General features: G+C 30.6%; 1 protein-coding gene and 1 long non-coding RNA gene across 2 annotated transcripts in view; one reads left to right on the top strand and one right to left on the bottom strand.

The window, feature by feature from the left end:
• The window catches only part of LOC105121060 (uncharacterized), a 17,512-nt gene extending 12,064 nt beyond the window's left edge, over positions 1 to 5,448 (bottom strand). Inside the window, exon 1 of the long non-coding RNA XR_841473.1 lies at positions 5,247 to 5,448. This is a non-coding gene — a long non-coding RNA (uncharacterized LOC105121060). The remainder of the gene's footprint in view (positions 1 to 5,246) is intronic.
• Positions 5,449 to 8,736: 3,288 nt separating this feature from the next.
• Positions 8,737 to 11,862, top strand: LOC105121061 (probable glycosyltransferase At5g20260). Its single transcript, XM_011019547.1, has 4 exons — positions 8,737 to 9,359; positions 9,553 to 9,704; positions 10,744 to 11,098; positions 11,192 to 11,862. The coding sequence occupies exons 1-4, from the start codon at positions 9,132 to 9,134 to the stop codon at positions 11,858 to 11,860; spliced, it is 1,404 nt and encodes a 467-aa protein (XP_011017849.1). The 5' UTR covers positions 8,737 to 9,131; the 3' UTR covers positions 11,861 to 11,862.
• The last annotated feature ends 2,034 nt before the right edge of the window (positions 11,863 to 13,896 follow it).

Here is a 13,896-nt window from a genome sequence, read left to right as displayed (position 1 = left end):
ATACACAAACACACATATATATATATATATATATATATATATATATATATATATTGTAATTCATATTCTTAAATGATGTTTTTAGTTTGAGAGGATGAGTTAAGCATCTATATTTTCAAACAGACACAAATTTACCTGCATCATAAAATAATCATAATTTTTTTATATAAAAAAAACCAACTTTCAAAAAAATATCAAATAAAAAATCACTTTTTTTGAGAAAAAGTTATCTCTCATAGTGTACGTAGCTTAAAACTTAACAAACCTTTTAATAATTAAAAAAAAAAACAGACAGAAAATATTGCCATAATCTCATGATGGATTTTACAATATAAACAAATTGAGTGTCTTACAATATGTTGATATGCCAGAAAATAGATCACCACACCGAACGACTTGTTAAAGAGAACAAAATATCATCACATAAAAAGAAATATAGTGTCATAATCTTTTGAAGTCGGATTTTTATATGAATATAATTCCTAAATATGAATTTGAGCACACATTCTTGGGAATTCGAACTCATAACTTCATCAGATAAATTAGTTGAAACATTCATTTGCATTTACAAAAATAAGGTTGCACTGCTTTTAAAAAAAAAATAGTCTATTTTTCACCTTAGTGAATCCCAGTACCTAATGCACGCCTCACAATTAATTTTACATGAAATGCTAATAAAAAGTGTGTTTAATATTATGATAATTTTTATGGTAGTGATTTAAAAAAATAATTATAAAAAATAATAAAAAAGATATAGTTTTATTTACATTCATCAATATAGATAATTGTTGTTTGTAAATTTCAACAAAATAACTTACTAAATATTAGACAGAGCAACTATGACTGGAGTTGAGGTCCCTATAATATGTAGAGAAATGACAAAAACATGAGAAGAGGAATCATTGTTTTGCTTTGCAAGAGAGATGGTTTGTTGATGTGGAAAGGAGCCATTGACAGCAACCTGTGTATGGCCGGTCGAAGATGATGTAACACTAGTTTGGTGGGGGGAGAAGTAAGTGAAAACAGAGTCTATTAGAGAAAGGAGTTTTAATGTGTTAAGATTCTAACTCCAAGTTAAAAAGAAATAGAAGGTTTAACTTATTAGTTAAACAATATTTTTTATTTATACATGTTGAATAATATACAATAATTAACATAGAGATTGTAATACTAAAATAATCCTTTATATATATATATATTGATCGATAAAAATTCATAAAAACAAGTATTCAAGTTAAAAAATTTAATTCAATACATGTTTTTAATTAGAAAAAATAAGATACAAATACCATGTAAGTGTCACTAACTCTTTGTATTTTCTAACTATTAAAGAATTGAATATATAATACTCGTGTGAGAAACATCAAAATAAATCCAATTGTATAATATACAAAGATTTTACCGTGTTAATTTCTACCTAATTCTTTTAAAAACTAATATTACATAGAAAAAAGAAAGCTTAAAAGTACTTATATAGTCATTAACTTCAGGATCTGTGAGATTAGTCACAATACATGCAAACTAGCCCGAACACTCATGTTAATCTAAAAAAAAAGCTTAAAAGTAAATAACAGAAAACTTGTATTCCTTCTTGGAAGGTAGGCCTTTTGGGAAAAAAAAGAATGAATGAAAGGTTAATGCTAGGCAATAAAGCTAAAGGCCTGTTTAGAAAACTAAGAATGTAGGCATACACCCACTACAAGCACCGTCAAATCATTATATATATATGAGTTCAGATAATTAAATAAATGAACGGTGGAAGCCTTCAATGTGGATTTTACGTAAAGGGTTGGGGAATCAATGCCAGAAAAGAAGCAATAATTTGCGGCCATAAGGTATAAAGCCAAAAGATGGAGATCAATCAAAACATTGAATCATCAACATTATAATCTCCACGAGGATTATGGGAGACCGTTTGCCATGATGCAGTTTTTACCACTGCATGGGTCCGTAGAGTCCTCTATAAAAGCTTGAGCCTCCTCCCTATCCTCTACAACAATTGATCGGCATTTATATTTTGATATTAAGTTGGGGTTGTCCTTCAGATGTTGATGGTTTTAGTGACGGTGGTTTCCCTGCAAGGATGGCTGCCTCTTGATTGCTTGGAGGAAGAGAGAATCGCTCCGTTGCACCTCAAAAATGCTCTTAACCATCCCAATGGCACATCCCTACCCTCTTGGATAAAAGGCGACGCCCACTGTTGCTCTTGGGAAATTAAGTATTGCGTGCAGCAACAGTATAGGTCGAGTCACCGTACTCGCTCTTGACAGCATAAGAAACTGGGAACTGGGAGATTGGTACTTAAATGACTCCTTGTTTCTTCCTTTTCAAGAACTCAACGCTCTCTCTTTGCCAGCTAATCGCATAGCTGGTTGGGTTAAGAACAAAGATTTGCTCGTATCACAAAATATTTAGATTAGTCTTTTTAAATTAATCAAATAAGGTGTTGTTTAATTAGTATCATTGTGTGCTTCTCTACATTAATTCATCGAAGAAAATAGAAATCATATTTGAATGAATTATTGTGTTTAGTGAATAATCTTAACAAACAAAACAGATTCTTAATTCCTTACATTATTAATATAATCATACCACCACCACCATCATGCTTATTATTACATTACAAATATCACCTTTATTATTATAATCATGATACCAGACCGTCACTGTAACAATTACTCCTTTTATTTTCACTCTTTCACCACCTCAATCTCTTTATATAAAGTCACTCTAACAATGACATGTCTCTTCATCATCAATCATAATTAAATTACTCTAATAATATCATTTTTTATTCTTTACATGAAATCTTAGTTTTTTATTTTTTATATAGGTGGTTATGAATAGCATAGATTGAGCAATTTGGAGCACCTTAAATTGACATGGAATCACTTTGATAACAGTATTTTATCACATGTGAAGGGATTTTCATCTCTTAAATCATTATACTTAGGTATAATAGACTTAAGGGGTTAATAGATTTGAAAGGTTAGTTTTTTTATATACTTATTTTTTCTCTATTAAATTCAGTTTAAAAAAAAACACAATTTATGTTTTATAATGAATTAATTAACTATTATTTTTATAAATATCAAGAATGTTAGGGCAGCTTGGAGTTGAGCAGCAACAATATTAACAATATTAACAAATTAGTAGCCTTAAGAGGTAATTTATAATATCACAACCTATGAAAGTAGCTTCCAATTACTGCAATCATTAAGAGCATTTTCAAGATCACGACACTTGATCTGAGCTCCAAAGATTTTAGAGGAAAAATATCAAGTAAGTTATATATTACATATAGTGATGTTTATATGTTTGAGTTTAATTAAAAAATTTAATTTGCTAATTTTGCAAAATTTGAGTCCAAAGAGTTGTATCCGGATCGTTATCTAAATAGAATTTCTCTTTTATATTTTTGCAAATTATTAAACATATCTGGGAGAATTCTCAAATAGATTAAAATTTAAATTCATAACATCAATTAAATATTAAATTTACAAATTAACTCAACTAAAATATTTATTATTCTAAAAGTATACCATTCATTTAATATAAATAATGTTTCAATTCAATTTTGGCCCTCTCTCAACACTATTTCAATGTAATATAAATAGAAATATAAGTTAAAAAACAATAATTCTTTAATGAAAAGATAACTTTGTATATAGAAAGTGCTATTTTTGAGAGGAGAATAAATTAACAATAGCATTTTGCTTTGTTGTCTGACATATCAAAATTCCTTCTTTTAATTAGACTCTACAATTTCTACACATCCCTTTCCATTTTTTTGTTTTTCTTTAGCCATAATTAATAAGTAGCGAATTATTGTATTTAATAGCCTCTTATGAGAGTTAAACAAAGAAATCATGGGAGACTTTGTTTAATATTAATCTAATTTTTTTTAAAAAATTAGAAACTTATTATGAGTTAATTAAATTAAAAAATAAAAAATAAAAAATACATAAAAAACATACATTATCCAACAAATAATCAACCAGAACAACATGTTGTCCAACTGCCCACCACCAAAACTAGCAACTTATTAGCAATTTGCTTACTATAGCAAATTGACCAATAAAAGAGAATTAAATTTTAAATTTAAAAATCAACTCAATTAAATTCTTTTTTATTCATTCAATAGGTTGCTTCTTTCTAACTCTTTCATTTTCTTTATAATTTTAATTGCTTCTATGCTAATATAATCTCTTATTTAATTAATTATAGTAGGCTTCCTTGATCTTAAGAACTTGGAATATTTGGATTTGAGTTACAATACTTTAGACAATAACATCTTTCAAACCATCGGTAAGGTTGATTACTTTTTTTGTTTCTAAGTTATATATTTTCCATTAGATAATCAGAGTTTTAATTTTTTCTAAATTATAATGTGATCAGGCCTATTTGACTTAAATCATCTTTAAAGGCTATTAATGAGTTATAATGATCTTAGTGGTGTCTTACTTCCGTGTCTAGCAAATTTGACTTCTTTGCACCTACTACATCTCTTATACAATCACATGAAGATCCCTATGTCATTGAACCCATTATACAACCGTTCAAAACTCAAGTATTTTGATGGTTCAAGTAATGAAATACACGCAAAAGAAGATGATCATAATTTGAGCCCAAAGTTCCAATTAAAGTCCTTCTCTTTAAGTAGTCGTGGACAAAGTGCTGGAGCATTTTTCATATTTCTTTACCATCAGATGAACCTAAAATCTTTAGGTCTTACAATACTTGGATTAAAGAGAGAGTTTTCAAATTAGTTGATTGAGAACAACACATACTTACAATATCTTTTTATAAAAAATATTTTTTTTTCAGTTTTATTTTTATTGCCAAAGAATTCTCATGTGATTTTATTATTCCTAATAATATCCATGAATTACCTCCAAGGCCAAGTCACATAAAAAATAGGAGCTTATTTTCCAAGGTTAAAAGTTTTATGGATGTTTGATATTGATTTTAATGGAAACATTCCTTTCTCGTTGGGTAACATGAGCTCACTGCATATGTTAGACTTGTCCAACAATGTTTGGAATGGAAGAACACTTTTGAACAATGATTTGCAAGCGCAATTCCTTAGATGGTTAGGGAATATATCATCTCTTGAATTTTTAGACCTATCAGAGAATAATTTCTCTAGTCCTTTACTACCTAGATTCAGCACTTCTTCAAAATTGAGGTATGTTTAGTTATCTAGAAATAAGTTGTAAGGACCAATTTCAATGGTATTTTACGACGCTTTTGAGATAATGACATTAGATCTTTCCCATAATGATTTAACTGGTAGAATTCCAAAATGGATTGACAGACTATCTAACTTGAGATTTCTACTCTTGAGTTATAACAATCTTAAAGGTGAGATTCTAATTTAATTATGCAAGTTGGACTAGTTAACCTTGATTGATCTATCTCACAATTATATTATTGGTAACATCCTTAATTGGATGATATCTACTCATCCTTTTTCCAACATAAAAGAATTACAAAGATTCTTTGTCCTTATCACAACAAACTTTTGAGTTTATAGCAAATAATGTATCTCCTTCCTTATAAAGGTAGCATTCTGCATTGCTTCACAAGAATTCATTTGTCATGCAACAATTTCACAGGAGAGATTCCTCATGAAATTGAAAATCTTGGCAAGATCAAACTATTAAACCTTTCACACAATAGGTTGAATAGAATAATTCCCTCAACATTTTCAAATTTAACGGAAATAGAGAGCTTGAATCTTTCCTACAACAAACTACATGAAGAAATCCCACATCGACTTACTGAGCTATTTTCTCTAAAATTCTTCAGTGTGGTGTATAATAATCTGTCTGACAAAACCCCTACAAGAGTTGCAGAATTTGCTAGTTTTAAGAAGGGCTACTATAAAGACAACCTTTTTTTTTGTGGAAAATCGCTACCCAAAATATGTGGTGCAGCTATGCCACCATTACTAACACCAACTTCAACGAACAATGAAAGATAATGGTGGCTTCATGGATATGAAGGTTTTATATGTAAGTTTTGGGGTTGCATACATAATGGTGCTATTAATGATATGTGCAGTTTTGTATATAAATCCATATTGGTGACAAACTTGGTTTCACTTTATTGAGGTGAGCATCAATTATTGCTTATTATTTTCTAGTGAAAAATCTTTCCATTTTATCCAAGTTTGGATTTTCATAGCCTTGATGGTACTAAGACTTGGTGCATTGTTGTGTATTCTAGTTTTAAGATTTAACCAAGTTTAAAGGCTTGCTTAAGTGGTGTTGTATTAATTTTCATTTTGTTTTGTTTTTCTTTTTAGCTTCTGTATGACATAATACTTAAATTTCTTCATTGGTTAATCCAAGCAAGTATTTTCAGTTAGATTTGGTGGCATTTTATTTAGCCCTCAAAATAATTTTCATCATTTTCATACCTTATATATGATATTATTATTGGATTTTTATGTATGATCAATTCAAATCTACAATACAAATATTATTGTTAAAAACAAAAATTTACATTATCTTCTTATACTGAATTCATCAAGGAATATGGATTGTCTTGGTTTTTTTTTTTTTGAGGTACCCAATATTTTTGAAGTTGCAATTGATCTAAAGGCAAAGTTGTCCTAAAAGAATTTCAGTAATTAAGCTTACATGATATACTCACATATTAAGCACTTTATGTTAAAGTTGCTTCGTTTGTTGGAAAACAAAATTTCTCTCCTCGGTCAGATTGGAAATAAAAACATTGCCTGAGATCACAAGTATCACTCCTGGCACATGACAAGGCCTCTCTATCAACATTTTAATAGGTCTATTTGATGTCAAAGAAACAACATTCAGTGATGCTGAAATATGATGGATGAAGGAAAGTCGTTATATTAAACTAATTAAATCATTAGTTTTCATATATGTTTATAAAAAATTAATTTCTCTTTCTTTATTATTATTATTATTATTATTATTATTATTATTATTATTATTACTACTACTACTACTACTACTACTACTACTACTATTATTATTATTATAGTTGTTATTGTTGTTGTTATTGTTTTTGTTATTATTGCTATTATTGTTGCTTATAATTGTTGTCTATAATTTGTACAATTAACCTCCCTGTGGTTCGACCCCGGTCTTGCCGGGTTATTTATTACTTCGACACTCCTACACTTGGGAGAAGACATCAACCTTTTAGTCGTGTCAAAGAGTTTTCAAAGCAATTCCTTTTTCTTTATTTTTTTAGCCATTTCATGTATTATGATGACTGGTTGTATTGTTTTTTTTTTTTAGTTTTCCTCTCATGTAGTATTATCTTTTTCTGGAAATTACTTTATATCATATCATAAAGAATTTGGAAAATACAATGTGTGGACAATCTGTTTATATATATATTCACCATTATATTTTTTTTCCAAAAGTATCTAGGTTAACCCAACATGGTGAGACGCCAATTTCCCTAGTCCAATTCATATTAAATGCTAGATAAATGCACAATCATTTCAGTCCCTGAAAGTATTTCACCAAGGTAATTAAGACCCGCAATTTCTGATTCACACATAGGATCAACAAGGTTTTTGTTTGCATTAGAGACGGTAAAAAGATTCAAGATATGGGTAGGAAGCCCATGGTCCACAGTGGGCCTATGAAACACATCTATTCCATAGTGGGCCAGTTTATCTATGAAATGGATAATGGGAAGCGCCCATTTGGCCCGTAATTCTGATGAGGCCCATGCATTTTTTTTACCACTTAGTGTGGCTTCCATTGTTGAGTCCATCTACTTGCCGATCACCACCTAGCGCCGTGAAAGACTGGTAAGAATCTTCTGTCCTTGAAAATCAACTACATGTAACTTAAGATCCCGAACAAAATGCATTTTAATATAAACAATTATTAAATTAGTGGTGATTGTACATTTGGAATATTTATGCATTTTTAATTTAATTTCAGGAACCACAAATCTCAAGAGATGATCCTAAGCTACACAAAAATCTGCCCCCCATTAAAACTCAGTCCAATCTGCCATGGCTTATCCCGTGATGAACGCAAGATCTTGGTCTTTTTTGCAGGTGGGGCGCACGGAGACATAAGCAAAATCTTGCTTAAACAGTGGAAGGAAAAGGATAATGAGATCCACGTTCATGAATACCAACCAAAGTATCAAGATTAATTACATGAAATTAACGAGACATAACAGGTTTTTTTTGTTCCCGTGTTCATGAAATTAAACCGTCCTGAAATCTCTTTGAAAAATTTGAAGCTATTCAACAGTTAGATTTTCTGTTATTCCTATTTTAAGTCAGATTGTACCCATTTGAACAACTTCTTAGCACGCTTTTATTTATCAGTTTGATCAATAAAATCCTGATATAATTGTTGCGCGTAAAAAATTTCATCGTACTGGACAATATTCTCACAAATCAAAATGAAAGGCCCTGAACAAGTCAGTAAGGAAAGAAAAGGTCTGATTTTCTTTTATTGACAGCTTCTATGTTAGCATTTATAAACCAAGATGCTCAATTCCTTAAGTTTTTAAGTTTAAATTCTTTAACCACTGCAAGTTATTAAATTTCTCAGAGAGTATACGTCCCTTGTCAATGTAGAGACGTGCACTGGCCTAAAGAAGCTAGATCATGGATTACTCACAATCAAAGGAAGATTTATATATAATTCATTTTCAAAATAAAAGGAGCTGAATGCTTGGCATGCCTTTTCTTCTTTTCGTAGTTGTATCGAACAAATTTTTAAGGTGTTAAATTTCGAATTCGAAATTTCCTCCATCAATTTCTTGCATGATTTACTCCCAAGTCAAATATGGAAGTCCAACTTTCCACTTTTCAACACTATCACCACGTTCAATCTTGTGTCTAAAGATACAATTAACCGACTCCCAGATAGGAAAGAAAAAAAAAGAAAAAAAAACCTTTCTAGCACCAGCTTGCCGCCGATTCTATGGGGCTGTAATGATTGATTGTCACAAACCGTCACTCTAGCTTTGCTTTCTTCTCGGTAATTTACTTCTGTGCGTATATATTCTTATTAACTCTTCGTTGGGAATACTTCTGTAGACACCACGATTCTCCTCCCTCTCCCTGTGTGTTTATGTTAGAAGAGAAGAAAAAAATTTAAACCGCCATGGAAACTATATGTAATGGCTCTAACATTGGTTTTATGCTACTGCCGGTTGTTGTTCTCGCTTTGCTTATTGTCTACTTTAGTTCTCCCTTGAACCAGAATAGTACCAATACTGTGGGATATTTTTCTTCGTTTTCTACATCAAATACTGTCTATACTAAAGCTAGCGAGCTTGTTTTTGAAAGCTCTCAACCCTCTCCTTCACAGCCACACCAGTTGCCAACGCAGGTTAGTCTCTTTGGCGATTTTTATTATCCAATATACTTTGTTTTTTCTTATTTTTTTCATGATTTGTTTTAGCACCACTACAAGTCATGAACTGATTAACGAATATTTTGAGATTATATATATATATGTAGTGCTGTTCATTGATTTATGTTTTTGGTTATTGATAAACAAGTTCTCAATATTTTGTGGGCAGATAAAGAGAGGCAGAGAGAAGATTGAAGATGGCTTGGCTAGAGCAAGAGCAGCTATTCTCGACGCGGCACGGATGAGAAACTACACATCATACAAGGAAGGAACTTACATTCCCAAAGGGGTCATATACAGAAATCCTTACGCTTTTCATCAGTTAAGTTTTGCTATCAATCTACCCTACACACATTGCCCTTAGCATTACCCTTTTTTTCTTGCTTTCAAATTGTAATTGTGATAACCCTCCAAGATTTCTACTCGTTTAACATGAATGAATGTGATATGCATAACACGAAATCCCTCACCCGTTATATGGATTCCATTTTACCCTCTTTTTTCTTTTCTTTTTTCCTTTCATATTTCAATATTTTATGGACTCCATCATGTAAAATTCCACGTACGTTGAGAGCAGCTACCTTGAGATCAAATTAAAGATGAAGGAAGAAATAATGGCGTGAGAGATTTTTTGTGCCATTAGGTTGTGTGCTGACACTAATGTTGATTGGAGTAATTAAATAAATTTCCTTTAAAACATTGAGTGGTGAATCCACTAGTGTATTACCTTGTATAATATTCCTCAAATTTGGTTATTTATGACGACGTTCTTGTAATGCTATAATTTTGTAACTGTAACAATGTCTATTCATTATAGGTTTTGAATTGATATGTTGTGCCTGTTACCCTACCTTGGACGTTAAGTTTTGTGGGAGTAGGTAGAGATTAATTTAGAGGACGAGCTAGGGATGGTCCTGTTCCTCTTTGAAAATTTTCTAAAATTACATCTCAACTTGTAGAAATTAACTTTGAAAATATCCTTACAAATTAATTGTAACCTGGAGTAGGGGTCGGGTTTGAATGTGGTCCTCATAGCCAGTCGTTATCCACAAGACGTTTATGATATTAACTTTGAAAATATTCTTACAAATTAATTGTAACCTGGAGCAGGGGCTGGGTTTGAATGTGATCCTCATAGCCAGTCGTTATCCATAAGACGTTTATGATATGCTATGATACTTAGCAATTTACAAGGCTTGAACTGTGGAAGTGTTGCCTCTTGCAAGGTGAAAAGAGATGGCTATGCAAAACCATAAAGCAATCGATAAATTAATAATCTTGATTAAATAATATTTTATATTATACATTGACTTGCATAGACAAACACATTTATTGACATCACTGGATAATGTTTATTCAGGAGCCATACAGAGATGGAGAAGAGATTCAAGATATGGGTTTACAAGGAAGGAGAGCGGCCTCTTGTCCATGGTGGACCCTTGAACAACATCTACGGCGTTGAAGGTCAGTTTCTTGATGAGATGGAGCATGGAAAGAGCCCCTTTGCTGCGAGTCACCCCGATGAGGCACACATGTTTCTCCTACCCATAAGCGTGGCCTATATCATCAGCTATGTCTACAAGCCTCTTGTCACGTATTCTCGCGATCAACTGCAACGTTTGGTCCAAGATTATGTTAGTGTTGTAGCCGACAAGTACCATTACTGGAATAGAAGTAAAGGAGCTGATCATTTCTTGGTTTCTTGCCATGACTGGGTATCAGAAATCTCTTTTTATCTCTGCTGTCTTATATTTGTAACCCTAATCTAAGAATGTCGTCAATTAATGGTCTTTTATTTGAAATCTCAGGCACCGGATATTTCTGGAGCCAATCCTGATCTGTACAGGAACTTTATAAGGGTCCTTTGCAATGCCAATACATCAGAAAGATTCGAGCCTCAAAGAGATGTTTCAATACCTGAAATCAACATTCCTAAAGGCAAGCTTGGACCGCCCCATAAAGGCCTGCCCCCAAGCAAGCGTTCAATTTTTGCTTTTTTCGCGGGAGGGGCTCATGGATATATCAGGAAGGTGTTATTGGAGAACTGGAAAGATAAAGATGATGAGATTCAAGTCCATGAATACCTTGATAGAAAGGGAACAGATTACTTCGAATTAATGGGTAAAAGCAAGTTTTGTCTCTGTCCAAGTGGGTATGAAGTAGCAAGTCCAAGAGTGGTGGCGGCAATTCAATTAGGTTGTGTACCTGTGACTATTTCAGATAACTATACGTTACCGTTTAGTGATGTTCTCGATTGGAGCAAGTTTTCAGTGCATATTCCATCCGAAAAGATACCTGAAATCAAAACAATCTTGAAAAAGATTTCTTCGCAAAGGTATCTGATAATGCAAATGAGAGTGAAACAAGTGCAAAGACATTTCGAATTGAATCGACCGGCTCGGCCATATGATCTACTTCATATGCTACTTCACTCGGTATGGTTAAGGAGGCTCAATGTCAAGGTGCCATATCGATAATATGATTTCTAAAGATTTTAACCCCTTCGTACATCTCAGATTGTCTCTAAACTAGTGAGTTTTTTTGAAGTCTTCTTTCTTTAAGTTTTTCTTGATATCTTCTAGATTTATGTATAATTTTTAAAGATTATTTATCTTTTAGATCATCATAAATATATTTATTTAGACTATTGTAAGTCTAAAACTCTAATTATTTACTGGAAAGTAGTTTTTTTTTAAGTAAATTATAAGAAAATAAATTTTTAAAAAGTAAATTATTTTTTGATATTTGATTGTATAATGAAACAATAAAAAATAACTCTACTGTTCATTTAATTGAGTGAATAGTGGGGTTTCACTCTCAACTGTTCACTCAATTGAGTGAACAGTGGAGAGTTTACTCTCCATTATGCAAAGCAGCAGCGGGAAAAAGCATGAAAAAATTGCTTCAGCTAAACCTACGGTTTTACCTTATTTTTTGTGGGTCTCACGCATAAAAATACAACCACAACTTATAACCAAATATTATATCACTAAGTTTGAAAAAAAAAAGCAGTAGTTGTAGTAGAGCCAAATGTTTACTAAGACCACTGGAAAATAGTTTTTTTTAAGTAAATTTTGAGAAAATAAATTCTTAGAAAGTGAATTATTTTCTGATATTTCATGGTGTAATGGAAAATAAATTGAAAAATAAATTTCAATGTTTGATTATGTCATAAAAAATAAGCCTGAAAATAACTTGTTAATATTTTATTTTTTTCAAGTTTATTAAAATAATGAGGAACAAATATTACAAATTAAAAGGCTAAATAAGATTGAAATTAAAACAATATATAATTTTATAAATTATCACAAATAAAATAAATAATAATCAAAATAATAGAGATCAATTTAAAAAAATAAAAGATGAAGAAATTAAAATAATAATAATTAACATTTCATAAATTATTTCAACTAAAATAAGTAACAATCAAAAGAATAAGGATGAAATTTGATAGATAAAAAATTTCAATAAAAAAATAATAAGAAAAAATCAAATAACAATTATAAAAATTAGGATCAAAGTTAACATAAAAATCAAATTTTTAGAGATGAAATTGAAAAATAAATATTTAAAATAATATATATATAGCAATAAAAAATTTAAGGATCAAATTTAATATAATAATCAAATAATATGATATTTCTAAATTTTGTACAATTTTCAAAAAGTATTTTTTGCCTGAATTTTTCATAAAAACACTGTCCTGCAAACTAAGTTAAATTTTTTTTATTAAAAAATATTTTTTATTTATCAATTTTTCTAATAACAAATAAACATAAAAAAATTTTAAAAATAATTTTTTAAAAACTATTTTTTAAAAAATAAACACAACCTAAGTTCCAATTCATTAGGGCTTCCACCATCATTCCCTTCTCTTCTAGTTATTTTTGTTACCATATTATTCTTGTTTTAGATATATTTAATAAAAGTAGCCTAGTTTAATTTAGTAAATTAATTTTAAAAAATCTAAGAATTAGAGCTGAATTGTATAAATCAAATTTCTAATTAATTTAGATAAAAAATAAATTTGATTAAACTAGTTTGAATTGAGTTTTTAAAATCGTTTAACATCGTTGGCTTTTAAGTGATTTGTTCTAAACTCAATCTTGTCAGGGAAAAAAAAAAACCTATCATTTTAGTTAAAATGTTTGACCCGGCTTGAAATAAAAACAATATTTTTGAAAAGGTTTCCATTCAAAAGGTATCCTACTGTCTCGTAATGCAAGGGAGAGGTATGCAAAAGACATTTCGAATTGAACATACATGCTCAGCCATATATAATATGCTTCATATATGCCACTTCACTAGGGGTGGTCAAGGAGGCTCATTGTCAGGCTGCCGCCACACACCTGATTACTTGACATCCAAGAGCTTAATTTACCCACGGAGGACATAAATCGATTAGAAATATTCTTAACCAAAAACTCTGAATCATAATTTATTAGTATAGGTTTACGTAAATTATTTTTACCTAAATCGATTCAAAGCTCATCTAATAAATTCTAGTTTAACA

This window comes from Populus euphratica, unplaced genomic scaffold (genome assembly GCF_000495115.2).
Source record: "Populus euphratica unplaced genomic scaffold, PopEup_1.0 scaffold31.1, whole genome shotgun sequence".
NCBI classification, from domain to species: Eukaryota; Viridiplantae; Streptophyta; class Magnoliopsida; order Malpighiales; family Salicaceae; genus Populus; species Populus euphratica.
The sequence above is the reverse complement of the archived record's forward strand: the minus strand, read 5'-3'. Positions and strand labels throughout refer to the sequence as shown.